Source organism: Medicago truncatula, chromosome 6 (assembly GCF_003473485.1).
Source record: "Medicago truncatula cultivar Jemalong A17 chromosome 6, MtrunA17r5.0-ANR, whole genome shotgun sequence".
Classification (NCBI taxonomy): domain Eukaryota; kingdom Viridiplantae; phylum Streptophyta; class Magnoliopsida; order Fabales; family Fabaceae; genus Medicago; species Medicago truncatula.
This window is the reverse complement of record NC_053047.1, coordinates 34,757,840-34,781,566: the sequence shown is the minus strand read 5'-3', so window position 1 is coordinate 34,781,566 and position 23,727 is coordinate 34,757,840. Positions and strand designations below refer to the sequence as shown.

Below are 23,727 nucleotides of genomic sequence, written 5' to 3'. Positions count from 1 at the left end.
CAAAGTGACAATTAAAAAGGAACAGAGGGAGTATAAGGAGATAGAGAAGCAGGCAGCAGAGCAAAGAGTGGTAGACAATTAAAGGATGGATGGAACGAGCAAGGTAGAAACATTGGAGAATAGGAAGTCAAATTAAAATTAAAGACTCCAAGAGTAAACATGTAATTTAGTTTCAAAATTTTCTCTTCTCTTATGAATCAATTGCTACTTTGCTTGAAATAAAAAGAGAGTTATGCATCATAGTATCAAATTGTATATAATTTTATCAATGAATTTTTATCTCATGCTTGATAGTAAGTTTGGTCAATCATAAAGCCAAAACTTTCGTTTGTATATATCGATATTAGAAAAATCTTTTACACAAATGTCCAACCAAATTATAGCATGATACCACTTTTTAAGTTAGTTTCTAAAATATCACAAAATATATATATATATATATATATATATATATATATATATATATATATATTTGACATGATTTAGCTTAATGTAAAAGAATTTACACCGTCTATGCATGAAGATTATTCCCTATAACTAAATTATTTTATTAAAGGTGATTTATTTACCCGTGCTTGGCGCGGGCTCCATACTAGTTCATTCCAAATAAAAGCTTTCTCATACCACACAAGTGCTATTGGATAGAATTTGATATTTGAGTTAGTGCTCCAAAAAAGGAGAAGAATACCCATCTCATAAAACTTGTCTATTGTAACTCTTTGAGGTATATTTATCAACTTACAATTCAATTAGTGCTAATTTAGACATGATTAATTTGTTTAGAAATTATTTTAGAGGTTAGAATAGATGATATGAGGATTTTATGGTTATCTATATAATTAGAGAAATAGTAGAATGAGTTTCAAATTCATGAGAAAATATTATTGATGCTCAGATATGACGTCAGACGCTTCAGATGCTTCTTCACAAGTGGTTAGAGAGCAAACTTAGTTGATTCATCATAACAGTGAGTTGATGACGATCATTATCATTTATTTTAATTATCGTTATTATTGATATTTTGTGATTTATATAGTTAAAGTATTTATCAAAATGGGACACACACCCTTTGAACATATTTTCTTGTGGTTGAAATTTATGTTTAAGGCAATGAACATTAATATGGTCTCTATTTGAAATTGTCTATGAATTACTAAGCAAAAGTTTTGCAATTGAGATTTGGTTGCATATACTACTGACATAGATTTTGAGATGTTGACAAAAATGGTTTTGTGTAGTGATATTTCATCATTGGAAGGATCAAAAAGCTTCCTTTTGTGTTTTCTCTTAGGATTCATTGAGAGTGTGGGTGACTTGAAAAATGGATAGAAATTATGTATTGTTCTTTGTGAGCTTTTAAGCTAATTTCTTGTAACTCATTTGTATCACTTTCATCTTAGTAGATTGGAGGGATGCTTTCTCCCCTAGAGTAAGTCATATTGGACCGAACTGGGTTACCATGTTGTGTGTGTTTGTTTTCTTTCTTGCTTTTTTATCTTGTTGCTTTGATTATGCTTGTGGTGATGCTTTACACTTAGTTTTAGAACTTTTTGTTGTTGTTGTTGCTTGAGGATACTTTATCCATTGATTACCACTTCCGTTGTTCAACACATCTTTGTTTTTCACTCGCCGAGTTGCAGTTTTGAATTTTTTTTTTAAATTATTAATATTAATAAAAAGGGTGCTATAGGGAATCGAACATGTAATATCAACCATTTTGCTATACTGTTTAAAGTGTCAATGGTCTACTTTGTTAATATATATATAGTTGCTTTGAAAGTTTTGCCACAACAATATCAAATGTCGATCCGCCCCTGTTCATAGTGTAATATTTATGCTAAACTAACCCGCAACTACATGAGGCTGTATGCGCCAATATTTGTTTGCCAACCGGAACAGTGGGGATTTCTGAACGGTTCGAGCACCGTATAACGGGACACTCAATTTCTTTCTGGTTTCGTAAAGAAATCTCTTCTATAATTTCAACTGAAAAAGTAGTCAATTTGTTTTTCATTATCAAGTGCTCTTGGTAAAATGATCCTATCGTTGAGTTCCATCTTTTCTTTCGGATGGTAAACTTACTTTTGATTTTAAATTGTGTTTTTAAGTCAAGGCTTAATTGCACTTTTGAACCCCTATCTTTCCAAAAGTTGCGGTTATGGACCCCTAACTAATTTAAATACAAAACAGCCCCCTATGTTTTGATTCTTTGGCAGTTTTGGACCCCCAAGGCAAAAAAAAATAAAAAATATTGACACGTGGCACCTCACTTAGGGTGCCACGTCAGCGTTGACCGAGTCAACAATGGACCGGGGGTCCAAAACTGCCAAAGAATCAAAACATAGGGGGCTGTTTTGTATTTAAATTAGTTAGGGGTCCAAAACCGCAACTTTTGGAAAGATAGGGATCCAAAAGTACAATTAAGCCTTAAGTCAATTAACATAATTTTCGCCTTAAGTTTAAATACTCTTCTCTACCTCTTAAATTGAAAAATTAAGTTCATGTGGTGACCAGCTTCCCATGGAAGAGATTTGGGTGCATCCTAAATTCTGGGCTAGATTCAAAAAACAAAAGAATCAGCAGGGCTAGATTCCCTCAATTAATCGCAGGTTTGTGGTTTTCTGTTTAAACTTTACATTACTGTAAACATTGATTAATTTCAGTATTTGTACGGTCTAAAGTATTGTTTGAAATGAATATGGAGGATGTGTCTGGTGTCCAACATGTGTTTGTGTTCGACACCGACACACATAATTACTTCCAATTATGTTATTTTCTCAAATTACTATCGGTGTTGACTAATCAATGTGTTAATTTCTCCGTGTTTGTGCTTTGTAGGGAGGATATTTTCCCACTCGATTGATGGAAATTTGATAAATTATAAATGAAAACATTTAACACTTAAAGCTTACCAACTTTTTTTATTTATCTTTATCCTTGTTCATATGGTTAAAATGTATAAATAAATATTCTCAAAGATACATAGAAACTTCATCTTATATCATAGTCTTAAACATTGCAAAAAAAAAAGAAAAGAAAATGCTGTGGAAGTATTTATATGTATGACCGGAATTGATTTGGCAAATTTTGTTTCATAACTCAAATTTTTGGTTATGTGCTTCCATGTATTGCGTTAAGGTTGTAATGAGTGGAAATAAATCAAGAAGATAACTGAATTGGAATAACTTAATAGAAAGAAAGTCCTTTTTTCTTCCATTTGTTTTTAAATTCTTACAAATTGGTTCCCCATTTTTCTTTAAAGAATTAATATGACTTATAAATCTTTTACATCACTTTATTTTCTAATTTTTAGGACTGTAACATGTTAGAATTTATGTTTTCTGCATAATGGCAAGTATGATAATTACTGGAGTGGATCCTCTCATGTTGAAATAAACATGAGGAAGTGATGTTTCTTACGTCTACCTTCAATCTCCCTATCCCCATTTTTAAACAGCATTCTCTCATAAAATTGAACATGGGAGAAACCATTCCTGACGATTTCAGCCTGTTGTTGGTTTTTTACGGAACTTTTCTCCAACCAAAACTAAGCATTTAGTTGTTCTTTGACTGTACATTGTCAGGAAACCATCCGCAGTCATCTGGCTACTCACATTATTATTCAGGATGTCTAGCGGTTGCTAGTAGCACAGAATCCGATGGTTGTTCGAAAGGGCAGTGAGTAATGATATGCTTTGCAGCTCAGTTGGAAGAGTTTTGAGAATTTCAATCTTAGTAGAAAAAAGATGCGTTAGTTTTCTTGATGAATGAGTGAATTTGAAAATTAAATTTTATTTAAAGATAATTTTATTATTTTAGGATGTAACCGTAAATACATAAAGTGTAATTAGAAAAATTCTAAAAATTGGCGCAAACTCTTGTTATCAAATCAAACCAAATCAAATAAGTACGGAGTAATAACATTGAAAAGTAAACGGATAATTTATTAAAAATGTTGACTTTTTTGTCAATTTATAAAGTTGAGTTTAATGAAGTCACTTCTCATAGCCCAGCAGAAGAAACGATGGCGCCGCTATCCTGCAACGAAGCAAGAGGAAGTGTGATGAGTCTCTGATGAGAGAAGTCGATTCAACGGTTAAGGTTCAATGAAATTGCGTTTGGGTCTATTATCAGTGTTTAATTTGCAAGTGGTTTTGTTTAGATTTTTAATTATTATCAGTGTTTCTGTTGCTGAGTGTTGTCAATGATGTGTTTTATGGGATTTTGTTTGGATTTACTTATTTGAGCTTATGAACTGATTTTACCATCTGTGCGACTATTTCCATAACTCTTTAGTATAGCTTTTAAAAACAGATTATAGATTATATTACATAAACACTTGTTTCAAAAGCGCTTACTAAAGTGATTTATCCAAACAGGACCAACTGTGTATTTGGATTTTTTGGTTACGGTTTGGAATCATGAACTATATTATAATGAGTATTTGGTTTTGTTAAGCTTATTTTATAACACTTTATTAGTGTTGCTCCCAAATCAGTTAGTGTTAGAAGCTTGTTAGTCATTAGGAAGAAATTCAATGGGGATTGTGGATTTGGGAAGATGTTCCGAGTTAATCTCCCCAGAATGTGTGATGATTTACATGTTATGTGCGATGATGATGTTTTTTTTTTATAAATTCAATGCAGAATGGATATTATCCCGACAGAAACCATATAATCCTTTGAATATATCTTGGCATGTGGTAAAGTTTTGTATTGGTGGAATTTAAGTGGTTCACTTGGCGAAAGAGATTGTGATATTGATGCTTTGGATGATAAAATGAAGTCTGCTGGCCGATACTGGTTTGGGAAGTTTGCAGCTGCTTAGAGCACATCATGGGTTCGTAGCATAATAACTGACCAATCTGTCGCTCTGATTCATTGTTTGAGGAGCTAACTTCTGGATGTGATGCGAGCATTGAAGTTCTGGATCAATGGTACATCCAGGTTATGCATCTTCATTTGTTATTTTTCAAACCCATGATGATACTAATACTCAAAAGCATTTTAAAAAGTCTGAGACTTTATGCTTTCATAGTATCAGTGTGTGGTATTCTTGCTAAGAGACTTGTTTACAATGGAATGAAATATCATCACTTTTTTTTATCCCTTTATTCACTGTTATTAAGCTATATGATTTTGTAGGTCCAATCAATCACATTATATGTCTCTCTCCATTCATACTGAAGCTTCCCTTAAACTTTTACCTTTTTTTCTTTCTTTCTCTTCTTTAAGACATTCACATTACTTTAAAGAAATTACATGGAAGGAGGATGTAGGAAAAGTGATGAGATGGGTTACTTTACAGAAATACAAAATGGGAAGGAAGTTTCCTACTTGGTATAAGTGTAGAACCAAAAATAGCATAGGGTCCTACTAATAGTAGAATAAAAACATGAGACATAAAATTGGAGAGAGAATAATGAGCTTTTTTATGTGTTAACTAAATAGCTAGCAAATTTATATATATTAAACTGTTTGTTATAAATATCATCACCTAGTCTCAACCTTTCTTTTTCCAACATTTGAAAAATAGCACATTGTTATAAATACCAATACAGACTTGGTGATAAAAGTTTAGACTGTAGAGCCAAAAATTGAGAAAATAAAGAGAAAAAGAGAATATTGCATTACTAGAAGAATAACTACACGTAACAGAAGAATAAAAGCAATTGAATGGTCCACACGGCAATAGGAAGTTTCATAGAACATTTTTGTCTTAAGTTTTCTCCTTGTTTTAAAGTTACATATCACATACCACAAAAACATACTCATTCATATTCTGCATTCTAAAACTCTTTTCATCCAATTTCTCTCAAGTCTCATGGCTATACAATCACCTTCCTCTTCCTCTTCATTTTCCTTTGGATTCACTTACCAAGTGTTCCTTAGTTTTAGGGGCACTGACACTCGGCACGGTTTTACCGGCAATCTCTACAAGGCTCTTACTGACAAGGGAATCCATACCTTCATTGATGACAATGATCTTCAAAGAGGAGACGAAATCACACCATCACTCGTCAAGGCCATTGACGAATCTCGGATTTTTATTCCCATATTTTCTGCCAACTATGCATCTTCTTCATTTTGTTTGAACGAACTTGTCCACATCATTCATTGCTATAAGACAAAGGGTCGCCTCGTTTTGCCTGTTTTCTTGGGTGTGGAACCTACTAATGTGCGACATCAGACAGGTAGTTATGGTGAAGCATTGGATGAGCATGAAAAAAGGTTTCAAAATGATAAGAGTAACATGGAGAGGTTGCAGCGATGGAAAGTGGCTCTGAGCCAAGCTTCTAACTTGTCCGGCTACCATTTTTGTCCTGGGTACCCCACTTTACTTAAATCCTGTTTTTCCTTTTTACGTATCCCTTATTTAATTTCAATTTCCCAATAATCTCATCTTATAGCTTAAATGGGAAACACATGTTTTAATTATGTTTGTAAACAAGTATTAATTATTTTTTATAACATGATGTGATTGTGATTGTAGTGTATGTACTAACTTATCTTATTGGACACAAATAGATATCAATACGAATTTATTGGGAAGATAGTCAAAGACATCTCCAACAAGATCAATCGTGATATTTTACATGTAGCCAAATACCCTGTTGGATTACAATCCCGAGTACAACAGGTAAAACTGCTTCTCGATAAGGAATCTAATGAAAAGGTTAACATGATAGGACTTTATGGTACTGGAGGCTTGGGAAAATCAACACTTGCAAAAGCAATTTATAATTTCATTGCTGATCAATTTGAAGGTTTATGTTTTCTTCACGATGTGAAAGAGAATTCAGCTAAAAATAACTTGAAACATCTCCAAGAGAAGCTCCTTTTAAAAGCAACTGGGTTGGAAATTAACTTAGACCATGTTAGTGAGGGAATTCCAATCATTAAGGAAAGGCTGTGTAGAAAGAAGATTCTTTTGATTCTTGACGATGTTGACAGACTTGAGCAGCTAGAGGCTTTGGCTGGAGGACTTGATTGGTTCGGTTGTGGAAGCCGAGTAATCATTACCACTCGAGACAAACACTTACTAACCTGTCATGGGATAGAAAGTACGCATGCAGTTGAAGGGCTATATGGGGAAGAAGCTCTTGAATTGTTAAAGTTGATGGCTTTTAAAAATGGCAATGTTCCTTCCAGTTATAATGACATTTTAATTCGTGCACTTACTTATGCTTCTGGCCTTCCATTAGCTATAGTAACAATAGGCTCGAACTTGTTTGGAAGGAGCGTAGAAGATTGGAAGCGTACATTGGATGAGTATGACAAGATTCCGAATAAAGAGATCCAAAGGATACTTAGAGTAAGTTATGATGCTTTGGAGGAAAAGGATCAAAGTGTCTTTCTAGACATTGCTTGTTGCTTCAATGGGTGTAAATGGACAGAGGTCAAACAAATACTTCATGCTCGTTATGGCCATTGCGTAAAACATCATGTTGGAGTGTTGGCTGAAAAATCTCTCATAGACCATTGGGAATATGACGATGATGTGACATTACATCATGCTGAAGGGTTGGATGGAAAATATCGCATATACAAAGATGATGTTCGTGTGACATTACACGACTTGATAGAGGACATGGCTAAAGAAGTCGTCCGTCAAGAATCACCCAAGAATCCTGGAGAACGCAGCAGGTTGTGGTTTTACGACGATATAGTTCAAGTTTTAAAAGAAAATATGGTGAGTAAAATTAATATTCATGAACAATTTGTTTCATACTAGTTGATTTTCTTCACTTAATTACCTATTTATTATTTGTACTGTGGTTTATTCTTTTCTTTATTTCTTTTTTGTTAATAGGGAAGTAGGAACATTGAAATGATATATTTGAATTGTCACTCAACGGAAAACGTAATAGAGTGGGATGGAAATGCCTTCAAGAAAATGACAAATCTCAAAATACTTATCATTGAAAATGGTCATTTTTCTGAAGGTCCTAACTATCTTCCAAGTAGTTTGAGATGTTGGAAATGGGAAGAGTATCCTTCGAAGTCTCTATCATGTTTTTCGAACAAGGCAAGTGAAATAATTTCATTTTCCATTTGTGTATATTTTTATAAATTCACAATGAGTATATTGTCTAATTTTTATTTATCTGTGTTGCTTCTTTTTTGTTTATGCAGAAGTTCGAGAATCTGAAAGTCTTGATATTGGACCGTTGTCAATATTTAACCGATATATCCAATGTCTCAAATCTTCCAAATTTAGAAGAGTTTTCGTTTCAAGATTGTAAAAATTTAATCACAATTCACAATTCTATTGGGCACTTGAATAAACTTGAAATCATAAGAGCAACCGGTTGCTGCAAGCTCGAGAGTTTTCCACCCTTACTGCTGCCCTCTCTTAAGGAATTGGAACTCTCTTATTGTGAGAGTCTCAAGAGTTTTCCAGAGTTGTTATGCAAGATGACAAATATAAAAGATATTTTTTTATTTTTTCATACTTCCATAGAAGAATTGCCATTTTCGTTTCAAAATCTCAGTGAACTTCATGTCTTACAAATATATCATGTTAGAATGCTGAGGTTCCCAAAACATAATGATAAAATGTATTCTATAGTGTTTTCAAATGTGACAGAACTTACTCTCTTGAACTGCAACCTCTCAGATGAATGTCTCCAAACAGTTCTCAAGTGGTGTGCTAATGTGAAAAATCTAAACTTATCGAGTAACAAGTTCAAAACTCTTCCTGAGTGCCTTAGTGAGTGTCACCGACTTTGGAACCTAAATGTTGAGTGCTGCTGGTGTCTTGAGGATATTAGAGGGATTCCACCAAATCTAAATTACTTTTCTGCATTGAGATGCAAATCATTGAGTTCCTCAAGTAGAAGAATGTTATTGAATCAGGTTTGTTGTTTTAGCTTACACTATTATTTGATATATAATATTTTATGCAATCTATATTGTAATATATCATATGCTAAACTAACAGAAACTATATGAGGCTGGAGACACCAATTTTCGCTTCCCAAACGGAACAGAGGGGATCCCAGATTGGTTTGAGCACCAAATCAAGGGAGACACAATTTCTTTCTGGTTTCGTAAAAAGATCCCTTCTATAACTTCGATTCTACTTTTTCCGAGATCTATGCAGATTCCAAGAATCAATTTGTTTTTCAATGGCTATAGATTGGAAGATATTAATTTCTTACTGTGTGGTTCTGGCATGATGTTCAATTTGGACTCGGAACATGCATTTTTGTTTGATCTGAAATTGGAAGAACAGATTAAATTCGAGTTGGAAATGGACAAAGCACCTCTAAAAAATGAATGGATTCATGTAAAGCTGATTGTGGGTAAGTTTAGTTGCACGATGGTGGATGATTTTAGAGAGGATGAGATTCAAATATTAAGGAGTGTACAAATGGGAATCCACGTGTTGAAGGAAAAAAGCAACACGGAGGAGAATGTGATATTCACCAATCCTTATAGAAAATATAGCAATACTTCTTTATCACAATTTGAGCCTTCTCTGAAAAAGCAAAGATTGGGTGAAGTTGGAGTTTCAGAGACAGAAATTTTGCATCAGCAACATTTAGCAGCTTTATTGTCAGGAATGAAGAACTTGGTGCTTACTGAAACAAAAGAAAAGTAACACCATGGCTAAATTCCTTGGTCCAGGTACATCATTACCATAATTATAAACTGATTAACTGTTTCTATTTGGAGATGTTATTCAAATTATCGAGACATGTTTAGTCTCTGAGATGTGTTCGCATCCAACACCAATAGATGTGATTACATTCAAATATGTTATTTTCTCAAATTACTATCGGTGTTAACAAAACATTGTCGAGTCCATTGTCCTATATGTCAGTGCGGGAAATGGTTTTTCCCTCTTGACTGACAGAAATTTTAGAAATTATAAGCGAAAACATTTTGCACATAAAGCTTGCTCTTGGCGAGTATATACATTTCATGAACCTCTATTGTTCTAATTAGTTATGATTCAGATTTAACTATGATAGAAGCTTTTTGTCGGTTTATCAATGGCATTCTTTTCTATTTGAATGCCTGTGACCTGTAGAAAGGAGAAGCCATAGCCATTACATAAGGATGCTTCAAAGGCATCAGAAGCAATCAGTTCTGATAAAAGTTTTGGAATCCATCTCTTAGGGCTTCCGACAATATTCGTTCAATTCAGGTGTAGTTGAAGTTGGCCACTTTCACAAATCGTCTAATAAATTACATCGAATCCTAGATGAATGTAGTTACAAGTAAGATACTTATACTTTGAAAATATAAATGTTTGAAATCGTAATCTTAGTGAAAGATTTTTTGAAAAAGAAATTGATTATTAATTATCCCAAAGTAATATATTTCTAAATATGCATAACTTGTCATTTCTAACATCTTCCTTCTGTATCCCTATCCCCATTTTCAAACATTCTCTCTCATAACATTGAACATAGAGAATTCATTCCCTTCGATATCAGCCTGTCAATAATTTACGGAACTTTTCTCTAACCAAAACTAAGCATTTACTTGTTCTTTGACTGTACATTGTCAGAAACCATCTGTTGTCATCTAGCCATTCGCATTGTCATGCCGGATGTCTAGTAGTCGCTCGCACCACAGAATCCGTTGGTTTTTAGAAAGGGTGGTGAGCAATGATATGCTCTTCAGCTCAGTTGACGATTTTTGAGAATTTCAATCTTAGTGCACAAATTGGATCCCATTTGTTCAATAAGAAAAGAAACATGGAAGAGGATGTGATTTTCACCAATCCTTACAGAAAGAGTAAATCGGACGAAGATCAGAACTTGGATGTTTCTGAGACAGATCTTGTGTAGCAGAAACTGCATGGCTCGTGTTTACGAAGACCATATTTTCAACGAAAACCACATAATTGAAGACACAGAAGTATTAAATACGAAGTCTTTTTTTGTAATCCATCTTCATATTTTTCCTTGTTATGTATTAACAATCTATGATTAAATTTCTTTTAAGAATGCAAGAGTTTGTACATATTGTGATACCAACAGATGGTTCATCACAATCTCTATTTATTGATGTGAACTTACATTTCAAAAATGTGGATGCTTAGTTTATATTTTTAATTTGTTCGGTTCAATTAGTGTAGATAGTATTTCAAAAGAAGTATACTCACAATCTAAAGGGAGATTTCCATATCCAAGAAAAATAAAATAAAAATCCAAATGTGTGTTTGTATTCTGAGGAGTACTAGCAACACAACCTTTAACACGCATTTACATTTATAATTCTGGTAGTAAAATCGCGTATGAGGAAAACTCTTATGTCTTGCCAAAGAGATTTCCTTATGGATTGGATTATCCATCACTGCATCTGATCCTCTTGCAAAAGAGATTTCCTATATGTTATTTCATCAGAACTTCAGTCAATTATACATCCCAGGGAATTTTATGTCTTCATCTGTTGAAGCAATTTGTATTTAAGACAAATTGGGGTTTATTTCTCTTCCATTCCTTTACTTTTATTCCTACAAAATTTAACGATAGAGAACATCAAAATAAATAGCTACTATATGACTGAAATTACTTTTCTTTTGATTTTTTTTTTTTTATGTTTAAAGACATTCCTATCAAAGATACATCTTCTTTAAAAAAAAAATTAAATAAAATAAATACATTATCTCAGAAACACACTCTTACTCTTGTTATCGCGAAACCCTCTATGATTATTCCCAATCTCGATCTTGCTGTAATTGTTTCCATCACACGCACCGATTGATGAATGAAATGATGGGTTATTTCAAGCTCAAAATCAATTAGACTAAATTCAAGGAAGTTAGACAGGCTCATCTCAAGCTTGATGGAATCACCTCACGTTAGCTTAATTAAGTTGATTCAGTTCGTAATGTTTTTAAGCCAGGCGTTCTGATCGATAAATAAGTTTTGCGGTAAAAGAGATGATGGAAGTTTTTACATTGAATGGAGGAAGCAAGAAGGTTGAAGGCAGGAACAAAGTAGGAACGTTTCAACATTCAGTGGAAAAAGAGATGAATGCGTGAGTGAGAAGTTAGAGGAGTCACATGACGTTTTTAATTGTAAAACTATCTACGCCATTCTTTTAATCTTACCGATCACAGTAATTCCTGGCATCTCTCATTATAAGAATCTCTCTCACTTTATACATCCCTTTATATATATATATATGATGACCGATCAAATTACACCGCTCTACCATGGCTCATTTTTACTTTATATCGGTTTTACCCTTATGGCTCAATGGACAGGCTACTGTGGCATCACGTAGAGGGATCAGATGTGCTCTGAGCCTGATATTTTGCGCATCTTGACTCTCTACCGGTTCATGTAGCCTTAAGTCGTAGATGAACGCCTTATTAAACCTTAGATGTCTGTGATAATGGACTCTGGATCTTGAGGGTCGAACAAATATCAATTTAGTCATCCAAATTTCTGGCTGAGTTACAATTTAGTCCATCTTTTTCCAGCTGACAGTACACCACGTCAGCAGAAAAAATGCGACGTTGGTTCTATTAGCATTATGAACCGACTGTGGCTATCAAAAGCATTGTTGTCAAACTACCGACTTAAATCCTAAAATCCAGGATTTTGTGACTTTCTTCACCTTCAACGACTTAAATCCATAGTAGAATCCCAAAATAGACAAAATCCATCGATTTTGATTGCGATTTTATGATTTCTTATATACCATTTATAACATATATTTAGTATTATTGTTTTATGGTAAAATCTATCGATTTTGATTGCGATTTTACAATTTTCTATAGCGATTCTACTAAAGACCTTGAGTAAAATCCTTCAATTTTGATTGCGATTTTATGAGTCCCGATTTTGTCATTCCCTTTTGACCTGAAGTAAAGTCTCGATTTTGACAACCTTGATCAAAAGGACCAAATTGAAACAACTTCCAAAAGCCAGTGACTAAGTTGATATACTGTAAATGTGTTGGGCGAAATTCAACTTTTGTAAAATTGGCTAATATATCTTCTTTGAAACAAAGTAGCAAACAAGCACACATATCTTACATAATTTTGCAAAAATTAAACATTAACAACATGAGAAAGACATTAACAAACCACACACACATTGCATTGACAAGCATAATGAAAACATAAACACCATGGAAATATAAACCAAGCACCGTTAATGATGAAAATATAATCATGGATTCAATATGCCAGTAAGATTGGACCAATCATCATGGATTCGCTTGACTCTACCACCTAGTAGGTGACCACCAATAGGATGACCTTGATCAATATTGATACATGCATAATATTGATTTTTGAAAATGTAAGCTTCATCCTTCTTATCAGATTTGAAAGCTGCATCAATTCCATTTTCAAAAACTGTGCCAACCAAAGTTTTAAACCCGGTGCGAATGTAATGATTAGCTAAAACACGGTTAGAGTGATAGTCCATAAGAGCATATGCATTTCCTTTAAATAACAAAACACGTTTGTCAAGTGTCCTAATTGCTGCATCTATTCCGTGTTCAAACGCCGTTCCATGTAGACAAGTAAACATGGTTGCAATTTTTTTCGGACCCGCAAGAATTCTTGCAGGATGATGTTGATGATGTGGGACATGTGGACCATAGGTTATTAGGGCACAGTGATTTCCAGAAAAGATGAATGCCTCATTGTGTTGGGTCTCAAAGGCACAATCTATTCCATGTTCAAATGGAGTTCTAGCAAGCATTGCAAAACCAGCTACAATATGAAGTGGCCCCTTCAAAATCTCATGCTTCTTCGCTCCCGGTGCATAATTCAAAACCACATACTTATCATCAACAAAAACGTAACATTCATTATGCTTGAATGAACGAAATGCAGCACCTATACGAGTAAGTGTCATCTTTCTTGTTGGAGGATTTATTTGTGTATCAAAGTGAGGGAATGGTTTTACTTTGGTTGTGAATTAAGGTATCTACTTATAGAGGTAACAAGTGATGTGAACACAAAATAATAAATTTGAATTACATGTCCAAACCGTGTTTATTTAATTTCTCCACCAAACTCATGAGGACACACGCTAGCCACAATTAATATAGAACACTGACTTACCTAGCTACGGTAAATTGATTGCGTGTGTACATGTTGTGTTCATATTGAATCTCATAATATTGCACCTAAAACAAATATCAAATGTTATGAGCATTAGATGAACCTCTTAAATCTTTATATGAATTAACACTTGCAACATTAGTTGTCTAGAATAATAAAAGGAAAAAATTCAGTAAACTTTACAAACAATCATCTATATCTATTATAGTGGCCGATTTAACAATCGATATGGAAACCAAAATTTCAAATTGATTGATAAATTGGTCGCTATATATAACAGAAAGCGGTTTATTGCCAAATCAACCGTTAGCATTTTTAGCGACAGATTAATTGGAGACTACTTACGAAAATGGGTTGCTAAATCAATCTTTTATCGACCGATTTAGACAATGGCTTTTCTTCTCTAAGTTGTTCGCATAGTGATGATTTTTTGGTTTAGCGAGACAATTGGTTACCCAACGTCTACACACATTTATTACCAATAAAACACCTTCAACCAATGCCAATTTTCCATTAAAATGCCACCCAACAATGCAGTGCATCCTCATTAGTAATAAAGCACCCTCCAAATGCGACTTTTCTTTCATGTAACTATCTATAGCAGAGAAGGACAAAAGTTTACAACTCCAACTTGTATGGTGAATATTTCCACCTAATAACAGTGAAGGTTCAGTAGCCTTTGTTCTATGATAAAGATGGTAGATGGATGAAGTTTCATTTTACACTATGAAAGTACATTGATGGAAGAAAGAACAAAAAAGTTACTTGTCTTTTTTATAGAATAGGAAAATTGTGGGACCTTTATTAGACTTTGTATTCATTAATACAAAGGAAAATTCTACTGGGAAGTCATGAATGACTTTTCTGGTGAAGTCAACACTATAACATCAAAAGTGTAGTGAGTAGCACCCTATTTGTACGGTGGCATCAAAAATTCAGTCCTCATAGTATCATCAATTCATCAGATTAAAAAGAGTGCACTTAATCTAATTTTATCCTACCTTGTTTTAAGTGTAGCACTCAAGAAGTGTGACACTTAAGACTATCGCATAATATCATCAACTATGTTGCAAGTATTACTAGATGAATTACTATTGATCATTAATCAGAAATCAACAATTTAAAAATGAATCGAACATTAAGATCAAAATTAACTTTTTCAAAAAAGTCAGTTTCCTGACTGTACGGTAGAAGCTCCCTAATACAAATCCTATAATAGCATAGGAAAGAGGAAAGAAAATGACATTATACACATAATAGGTGAACTGTGCACTCATCAATTTCTGTATAAAATATAAACGTGTATTGCACTACTCAATCACAAAAATCTAGTTGAATTTCAGTCATAAAAAAATGGTAGATAATTTATCATTTGTATTAAATTGGCGTTAAGTAATAATATTTAAAAAATCCCGACTTTAGAGGTATTATGAAACTTCTATTCAACAATGTCAATTGTAACGTGAATTTGGGGGATGACAAAATATAAAAATAGTTTGCATAAAAGAAATAAAAGTTGATAAAATTAGGTAAAAGGAATGATTCGGTCATTTTCGAATCACTTCTCATTTTGTTACCCAGAAACCATGTTCAAAGACAAGAGAGTCACGAAGTTTTAACGAAATTGTTATGACTACTGTTTTGACTCCTAATATATTAGGGTGTTGATCGCAACACCCTAATATATTAGACGAGTTTCTGCTCATTGAAGGTTTGATCATACATTAAAACAAATGTCACAAAAACGGTAATAGAATATGTCTAAATCTATTACAGATTGAATAGATAGTTTAGGTTGAGTCTCAAAAGCCCGGGTTAATAATCATTCATAAATATCTGTAGACATACGACGAGCTTTAAGAACAATTATGAACTAAATGAAAACTAAGCATTGCAATTTTATTCAAAGGTGCTCAACAAATTACATTGTTCAAAAGGAATTAAAAAGAAGATCCTCTCCTTGACTAAATCTGGGAAATCTAGCTACTCATAATCAAAAGAGACATGGAAACCAGATTAGATTAAACAAAAATAAATGCTGAAGAGGTTGATGGAATCTTGTTTCCAAGCTGTTTCCATAGCATCCACCGCATCAAAAACGAGTTTATGAATCTTTTAGATGTAAATTTGACTTTACGTATTTTTTAAAATTTGCCATATATAACAACTCATGATCAACAACTTCGGCAACTAATGAGATAAAGGAAATTAAGAATGTCTTTGTGCAAGGTAAAAAAGGAAAATATGTAAATGATTGAAGATTGCTGATGATTTCCAAAATAATGGAATCACTTTAAAATCTAATGGAGTAAATTATTCATCAAGAGTTATAACTTTTCATTGGAATCTTTCATATACAATGGAACCTTTGACAATGTGGTGCTTAATGAACCTTAACATTGATTCAAGTGTATACCGATAATATATTAGTTGATCCATAGACATAGCTATGAGAATTAGAAATCTATGTGAAGAATTGAATATTCAAAGTTTATAAAAGTTAAAATAAAATCTTGCAATTATTTGACGAAATAATTGACAAGGATATGATGTCTTTGGAAATGATGTTGAATACATTGAAGACATTATTTGAGATGTGGTACAAACTCAAATCTAATTGATCACCAATGGTGGAAACTCAACCCACATTTGAGTAACATCAAGTTTTGGGTTCAATGGTGAAAGTACACTATTACAGTGATTGAAGTATTTGACAATAGATACATCCCAAGGGCGTAAAAATACTTAGACCATAAGAAGAAAAAAAGGGTAGGATGAGGTTTTCCTCTTAATGGACATATAATATATATGTGAGAATGAAATTTGGCCGCTTCACGGAGTTCAAGGGTTTGACACTTAAGTTCTCATGAAAAAGGATATATGACACAAGGCATTCTTAATGTGTCATTTTACAAGTCTCTTTATCAACGGTGTTAAGATTCTATATGTAAGTTATGCACACTTTTTTAATGAATAGTTGGTTCAAATTTTGCCTACCATACTCTTTGGAAATGAGCGAAAAGTTAACTTACTAAGTAAGGTTCAAATCATGAGATACCATTATCTCAAGGCATGAAATTTCCAGATTTATGAGATTTAGTATTTTGAAAATGGTGGGGGATTGTTGGTGATTTCCAAAATAATGGAATCACTTTAGAACCTAATGTTGTAAGTCTTCACCAAGAATTGAAACTCTTCATGGGGATCTTTCATATACATTGGAACCTTTGACAAAGGGGTGCTTAATGAACCTTAGCATTGCTTAACCGAAAGGTTAGTGTGGCAACCCCATGCACTTTGAATTTTACATGCATAACCCTTAATCTTTTCAGGTTTCAAGTGCAACAACCTCTTCCTAACAAATTAAGATATTTAACAAAGATGCTGCATTTGATTGTTTAATACAAGATTCTACTCAAGGGTCACCATCCCACAGCTCTTCCAAGGATTTGTAAGGTCCATTTTCAGATAAAAACATTTCTGCCTTGTATAGTCTGCATTGTGGAATCTTATTGATTTTGTCCAATTCTTCTTGGTTCAGTTTCCAATCAAATATTTCAAGGTTTTGTTTCATCCTCTCTTTGTTGAAGCTTTTCACAATTACACTTGTCCCTTGCTCATGTATCCATCTTAGTGCTATCTGCATGGTAAACAAGTTAGACATGAGTCGTCACAATATATTAGTCTGCGTGTGATGTTTGTCCTAAAAGTGCTTATGTAAAAGCTGTTTTTATAACAAAATTTCATATAAAGTTAAACTGTTTTCATATAAACAAACTATTTACATTAACTATCATGAAGAGCTTATAAAAATAAGCTGAAAAGAGCTTATGATCATGCCATAAGCTGTTCCGATGAGCTCTCATAATCTGCCTCACAAGTACTTATGTTTGTAGATAAGTTTCACTAAGAAATCCATAGAGGCCCTTTATCTAACATTTTAAGGTTTTAAAACAGTTTGTTCAGGACAAGATAATTCAAAATTGTTGAAATTAGTTTGAAATATAAAATCAATTCCACCTGAGCTACACTCTTCTTTCTAGCCTCAGCAATTTCCTGAAGAATAGGATTCTCCATCACAGCATTAGAACCCCAAAATACTTTGTATGCTCCCAATGGTGACCATGCACACACATGAATTCCTTTCTTCATGCAGAATTCCCTGAGTTTTCCTTGTTGCCATGATGGATTCATTTCTATCTAAATCCAAATAATAGAAATTCAACCAATTAAGTGAATTTCATCTCTATGCAAGAATGGATTAACTAGTACTAACTTCATAAAAAAAGGCTTTTTTGACACACGCGTAAAGACACCGTTACACTTACACAATATATTAGTGTTAACGTAATATTGATTGGTTAATGACTTGTACAAATACTTTGTTAATTCATTTGATTACTTCTTATACCTGATTAACTGCTGGTGAAATCGTTGCATTTTCCAAGAGTAGGGAAAGCTTTTTGATACCAAAGTTGCTAACACCAATAGACTTGGCTAAGCCTAATCTATAGCAATCTTCCATAGCTTTCCATGTTCCTTTTATGTCGAAGGGAATCACATCCTCACCTGTGAAGTTAAAGCCTTCAACATCTTCTTTCAATCTGACTGGCCAATGAATCAAGTAGAGATCCACATACTCCAACCTCAGATTCCTAAACAATTCGAAGAAAAAAATGATACAAAATTAGAGAACGAAAAAATACAACCTTAAAAGAAAAAGTTCGAGAGAAAAATGCTTGCTTGAGGGTGGTTTTGAGAGCCTTGAGAACAAGGTCATGATGAGCATCAGTGCACCATAACTTAGAAGTAATGAAAACTTCATCGCTTTTTTTTATGAGGCCGAGCTCTAAAGCTTTTGACACAGCTTCGCCTAGAGGTTCTTCAGTACCATAGATAGAAGCTGTATCAAAATGTCTGTAGCCAATATCAATGGCATCAACCAAAATTGATGTGAGAGCTTCATTTGATGGAAGTGGAGATGTAGCAGTTCCCAGGCCTATCATTGGCATCTTTTCCCCTGAATTTAGTATCACCTCATGGAGTTTATTTGCTTCCATCTTTTCTAGTGTTAGTTCAATTCACCATTGATTCTGAGATATGGATGCTAACTTTGAGTTTGATTCTTTGAAGTGTGGCTATATTGTGTCCACACCTTAATGTGTTGCATAAATAAAAGTTCAGAAGACACATTTTACGCCTTAGGTTGCATAAAAGACAGTCCAATTTATTGACTATTTGGGCCATGATCATAAATGCTTGGTCCATAATAAGAAAAATGTAAGGTAGCTAATGTTTCAAGTGTTTGATTGCTAGTCACTGAGTTTTTATTTAAGGTTGGTGGGTTTTGTTCAATGTATAACAAAATTTCATATCATATTCTTAATAATCTGTATATATAATATAGCTGAGGTATGCTATCAATAGAAACATTGTGCACTTCAATTTTTTTCCAAAAAACAGCTATTAACCAAGAAAAATTCATTAGCACTTACCATATATAGAAGATTAATGTTGTTATATGATATTTATTTACTTATTATTATTCAACAATTTGACGAGGTGTTAGGCCAGTACTAAGAGTTTGACTTTGTGACTTCGTGGATTAGTGTTTAAATCTCTTAAGCAATGGTTGTAAAATTACTATTAGTGTCACTTTAATGAATAAGTATTATATCGTTCAACAATAATAATCATTTATAAATGATCTGTCAAATTACAAAGCAATCCTCTTGAGGGAGAGCTTTCACACCTATTGCGGTTCCACCCGGCTTGAGAGACTAGTCTCTGCAGTTGCACGCAGATATACCCGGTTCATACCTAAAAATCACAAAGCAATGATCATATCATATATGACTTGAGAATAAAACTTTTCTTTATTTGAAGTTGGAACAAATTATGCAGAGCCACATAACTGAGGCTACATATATGAATGTCACACTAACATTCTTGGTCAACTCAAGGTCTCAAACAAGGACACTTGTGAAATAAGAAAAGCTGATACATAATAATTTTCAAATCATGAACTTTATTTTCCTTTAATATAGTTAGGACTTAAGAGGAAATTTTCAAACATCTCCATCCCAAAGTTCTTCTAAGGTCTTGCAAGATCCATTTTCCGATAGCCACATATCACCTAAGTATTGCCTGCGTTGTGGAATCTGCTTAATCTTCTCCAAATCATCTTCACTCAGCTCAAAATCAAATATTTCAAGGTTTTGTGTCATCCTCTCCTTGTTAAAGCTTTTGGCCATTGCACTTGATCCTATTTGGTACACCCATCTGAGTGCAACCTGGAAATGATATCATAATGTGGCCATCATGACATGAATTAATATCGCAACACTATATGTTCGCTATAGCAGAAATGTCGTAACTCGTAAGGGTTGAACAAAATAACAACACTTTTATCATATACATGACCATATATAATTTACCTGAGCTGTAGTCTTCCCTTTAGCAGCTGCTATGTCTTGAAGAATTTGATTCTCCACGACAGCTCCTGAACCCCAAGTAACCTTATAAGCTCCAAGAGCTGACCAAGCACTAACATGAATTCCTTTCTCCTTGCAAAATTCCCTCAGTTTCCCTTGCTGCCAAGAAGGATTCATCTCCACCTGAAAAAGAAACCATCATTTAACTTCATAATCATGAGTAGGAGTGTTCATTTATGGTTCAGATAATGAGAAAAGCTGAACCGTCATAACAGTTCGATAAAATTGAACCGAACTTTTGCTAGTTCGTACCAAACTGTTATAAATGTTATGTGTACTGGTTTAGTGGTTCCGAAATGGAACTATCTTTACAAAAAAACAGAACTGTATTTTATCGAACCAAACTGATTCTTTGTAAACCGAATTGCACCAAATTGCTATTTTTAACTGATAACTTGGACTGTTGAAATAAAAACTATAAATAGAACCGGATTGAATATTAGAATTATTTTAAAAAACAAAAAACCGAACTGAACATCAAGGTAATGAACCAAATTGTGATGAATAGTTCACGAACTGAGTTGAACCGGACTGATTCAGTTTAGCTCGTCAATTGTGTCAGTCACAACTCAACTTTTTTCTGTTTAATTTAACGGATCGATTCTATTTTTAGTTTTTGTTAACAATCCTAAACATGACTTCCAAAGGTTACAAGACCATTTTGATAACAGTGTACAAAAATGGGTGATCACATTATAATACATACCTGATTCACTGCAGGGGTGATGGTAGCAGTTTCCAAGAGTTTAGTCAATTTTTTGGTACCATAATTGCATATGCCAATGGACTTTGCTAAGCCTAACTTATAACACTCTTCCATAGCTTTCCATGTCCCTTCTATATCAAAGGGAAGTAAATCTTCTTTGGTAAATATGACTGGGTTTTCAAGATCATGTCTCAGTCTTACTGGCCAATGAATCAGATAAAGATCTACATACTCCGTTCCCAGTTTTCTAAACAACATTGTACATAGCACATAGAAGCAGTTAAGAAACAATCATGGTAAGAAAATATATGTGCAAAACATACCCTTTAATTTACTTTTTGTCTTAATCCTCCAATTTTTAGGGAAAAGAAACCTTGGTACTCCCTCCGTCCTAATTTATAAGAAAAAACACTAATTCACACTTATTAAGAAAACTAACACTTAGTGATTTGAGGTATAATTTTTTGTGTTCTCCTTGGAATAAGTTTCATGGAAAAATGTAAAAATAATTCTCATTGGTTAAAAATTATGGAGAAAATAAAAAGGAGAACAAATTGAATTCAATTTGCATTTAATTTTACATTGAAAAATATGATTTCTTTGAAAAAACATAATAATAACATAAAAATTGGTCTTTTTTGCTTATATTTTAGGACGGAGGGAGTAATTCAGATTTCCGTCAAGGGTAGGTAAAGTCTATCAAAAATTGTTCCAAACAAGTTTGAACTCGGATTTTACCAAACAATTCGTCGGATACTTATTAACGATTTGAGCTCAACCATTGGTCACAATGATATAAGATTTTATGTTTCCACATTTGTTTACAAAGTTGTCCCTTTGTTTTCAATATTTTCCCCTTTTTAAAGATTTGTACAAGAAACATCGAATAGAAAGAACTTTCTTATACAAACACCGAAAACAGGACATCGATTTCAAACAATGTGGTAGTTTTGTAACTAATTTTAACTAAATATGTTTCTTACCATGTAAATATACCACATTTCACCTTTAGTTATTGTAAAAAAGTTGTTCTAAATCCATGGAAATACACACTTTTTTGTTTTTAGTCCTTTTATTGTTGTTTAGTTCCTGTAAAATTTGATATGTTGAAATTAGTGGTCCACGTGTAATATTTGCATAATATTCATTTTAGTCCTTCCATAGTCAGTATGGGAGGTATTTTTTTTTTTTTTAAAGCTAAATTAGTCCACCCAAATTGACACCGGAGAGAATTGAATCTGAGACCTCGAGGAGGAGCACACTCTCAGGTTCCAAACCAATACCACCATAAAATCAAGTAGACATATTAGTATTTGATTTTGTGAATATTTCAAAATGATCCTCGATTCTATTAAATTCTTGAATCGGTCCCTATATTTAACCATTTACTATCAATCCAGTCCATATTTTAACAACTTACTAATTTAATCCCAAAGTTTATCCACTTACTATCAATTTAATCCCTAGCATAATCTTTGAAGGACTAATATGACTAAAATTAAAAGATTTGGGGACTTTTTGAAATATTCATAAAGTCATAGACTTATTTGAATGCGGTCTACAAAGTCAGAGACTAATTTGATTGTTTACTCTATTAAAATCAAATGTTCTACTTATTATTGAGATAAATTCCAAAATAAAAAGATATTCAAAAGACCAAAAGAAACAATAAAGGACCAATAGCCAAAAAATGTATATGTGAAAGGAATAAAAACAGAAGGAAAAAAAAAACTACAGTGACAGTAAAAGTAAAAGATAGCAAATGAAAACAGAAAAGCTAAGTAAAAGATAAAGTAAAGCTAATTAACATTAGCTTCAACAAAACAAACTAAAGAATGAGTTTATAGATTCATATATAGCTTACTTTAATGTGGTTTTGAGAGCTGGAACAATAAGATCATAATCTGCATCAGTGTTCCATGGCTTTGAAGTGATGAAAAGTTCATCTCTACTCTTAATAAGACCTTGTTCTAAAGCTTTTGCCACAGCCATACCTATGGCTTCTTCTGTTCCATACACAGAAGCAGAATCAAAATGGCGATAACCAACTTTGATTGCATCAACAAAGATTGAAGCAAGAACATCATTTGATGGACGATTGTCTACTGAAGTTCCCATTCCTATGACTGGCATTTTGTGTCCTGAATTCAATAACACTTCTGGAATTTTGTTTCCTGCCATGTTTTTCTTTCTTGTTTTTTTTTTCCTTTTTCTTTTAGCTCTACAAAAAATGCATGATTGGCGATTGGTGGCACTTCATCTATATAAAGTGGTTTGTGGTGATATGTGGTGGTGGGAAAAGTTAACAAAATTATTTTTAAGGATAAAAGTATTTTGGGTGTGAAAGGTAAGTAATTTTATCTATCTATGAAAAACCAACACTTCAGTTTGAAGACGTGTTCGATATCCAACGCTATATGGATGTATATAGTTATATTCAATGTTTCTATTTTCTTGAATTATTAGTTAATATCGTAACCC

The 23,727-nt window shown here is 33.3% G+C and overlaps 4 protein-coding genes across 8 annotated transcripts; 1 reads left to right on the top strand and 3 right to left on the bottom strand.

The window, feature by feature from the left end:
- Positions 1-5,569: 5,569 nt before the first annotated feature.
- Positions 5,570-11,071, top strand: LOC120575880 (disease resistance protein RPV1). 4 transcript variants are annotated; one of them, XR_005642116.1, is made up of 7 exons: positions 5,570-6,326; positions 6,528-7,692; positions 7,813-8,028; positions 8,136-8,858; positions 8,944-9,632; positions 10,039-10,228; positions 10,522-11,071. XR_005642116.1 is itself a non-coding variant. In XM_039826706.1 (6 exons), exons 1-5 carry the CDS (start codon positions 5,824-5,826, stop codon positions 9,604-9,606), a joined length of 3,270 nt encoding a protein of 1,089 aa, XP_039682640.1. In that variant the 5' UTR covers positions 5,570-5,823; the 3' UTR covers positions 9,607-9,632; positions 10,522-11,071. The 4 variants fall into 4 exon arrangements, 1 of the variants encoding a protein (XP_039682640.1); XR_005642115.1 differs by having other exon boundaries at positions 8,944-10,228; XM_039826706.1 differs by lacking the exon at positions 10,039-10,228.
- A 2,070-nt stretch (positions 11,072-13,141) lies between these two features.
- On the bottom strand, positions 13,142-13,837 carry LOC11414072 (albumin-2). The gene has a single exon (XM_003619945.3). It carries the CDS (start codon positions 13,835-13,837, stop codon positions 13,142-13,144), a length of 696 nt encoding a protein of 231 aa, XP_003619993.1.
- Positions 13,838-17,232: 3,395 nt separating this feature from the next.
- Positions 17,233-19,757, bottom strand: LOC120575886 (methylecgonone reductase). 2 transcript variants are annotated; one of them, XM_039826720.1, is made up of 4 exons: positions 18,790-19,757; positions 18,458-18,701; positions 18,067-18,246; positions 17,233-17,686 (listed from the first exon to the last, which is right to left on the bottom strand). In XM_039826720.1, exons 1-4 carry the CDS (start codon positions 19,104-19,106, stop codon positions 17,462-17,464), a joined length of 966 nt encoding a protein of 321 aa, XP_039682654.1. In that variant the 5' UTR covers positions 19,107-19,757; the 3' UTR covers positions 17,233-17,461. The 2 variants fall into 2 exon arrangements, with proteins under 2 accessions (XP_039682654.1, XP_039682655.1); XM_039826721.1 differs by lacking the exon at positions 18,067-18,246.
- A 146-nt stretch (positions 19,758-19,903) lies between these two features.
- On the bottom strand, positions 19,904-23,496 carry LOC120575885 (protein REDOX 2). The gene is made up of 4 exons (XM_039826719.1): positions 23,111-23,496; positions 21,247-21,493; positions 20,484-20,663; positions 19,904-20,339 (listed from the first exon to the last, which is right to left on the bottom strand). The coding sequence occupies exons 1-4, from the start codon at positions 23,425-23,427 to the stop codon at positions 20,115-20,117; spliced, it is 969 nt and encodes a 322-aa protein (XP_039682653.1). The 5' UTR covers positions 23,428-23,496; the 3' UTR covers positions 19,904-20,114.
- Between the last annotated feature and the right edge of the window lie 231 nt (positions 23,497-23,727).

What these genes read in the sequence shown, in the direction of transcription:
- LOC120575880 (XM_039826706.1), top strand. Translation starts at nt 5,824, where the DNA reads ATGGCTATACAATCACCTTCCTCTTCCTCTTCATTTTCCTTTGGATTC. An exon ending in GGCTACCATTTTTGTCCTGG is followed by an intron (nt 6,327 to 6,527) that starts GTACCCCACTTT and finishes GGACACAAATAG; the next exon opens with ATATCAATACGAATTTATTG. An exon ending in AAGTTTTAAAAGAAAATATG is followed by an intron (nt 7,693 to 7,812) that starts GTGAGTAAAATT and finishes TTTTGTTAATAG; the next exon opens with GGAAGTAGGAACATTGAAAT.
- LOC120575886 (XM_039826720.1), bottom strand. Translation starts at nt 19,106, where the DNA reads ATGGAAGCAAATAAACTCCATGAGGTGATACTAAATTCAGGGGAAAAG. An exon ending in GCTCTCAAAACCACCCTCAA is followed by an intron (nt 18,702 to 18,789) that starts GCAAGCATTTTT and finishes CGAATTGTTTAG; the next exon opens with GAATCTGAGGTTGGAGTATG. An exon ending in GAAAGAAGAGTGTAGCTCAG is followed by an intron (nt 17,687 to 18,066) that starts GTGGAATTGATT and finishes TTTACCATGCAG; the next exon opens with ATAGCACTAAGATGGATACA.
- LOC120575885 (XM_039826719.1), bottom strand. Translation starts at nt 23,427, where the DNA reads ATGGCAGGAAACAAAATTCCAGAAGTGTTATTGAATTCAGGACACAAA. An exon ending in TCACCCCTGCAGTGAATCAG is followed by an intron (nt 20,664 to 21,246) that starts GTATGTATTATA and finishes TTTCTTTTTCAG; the next exon opens with GTGGAGATGAATCCTTCTTG. An exon ending in AAGGGAAGACTACAGCTCAG is followed by an intron (nt 20,340 to 20,483) that starts GTAAATTATATA and finishes TATCATTTCCAG; the next exon opens with GTTGCACTCAGATGGGTGTA.
- LOC11414072 (XM_003619945.3), bottom strand. Translation starts at nt 13,837, where the DNA reads ATGACACTTACTCGTATAGGTGCTGCATTTCGTTCATTCAAGCATAAT.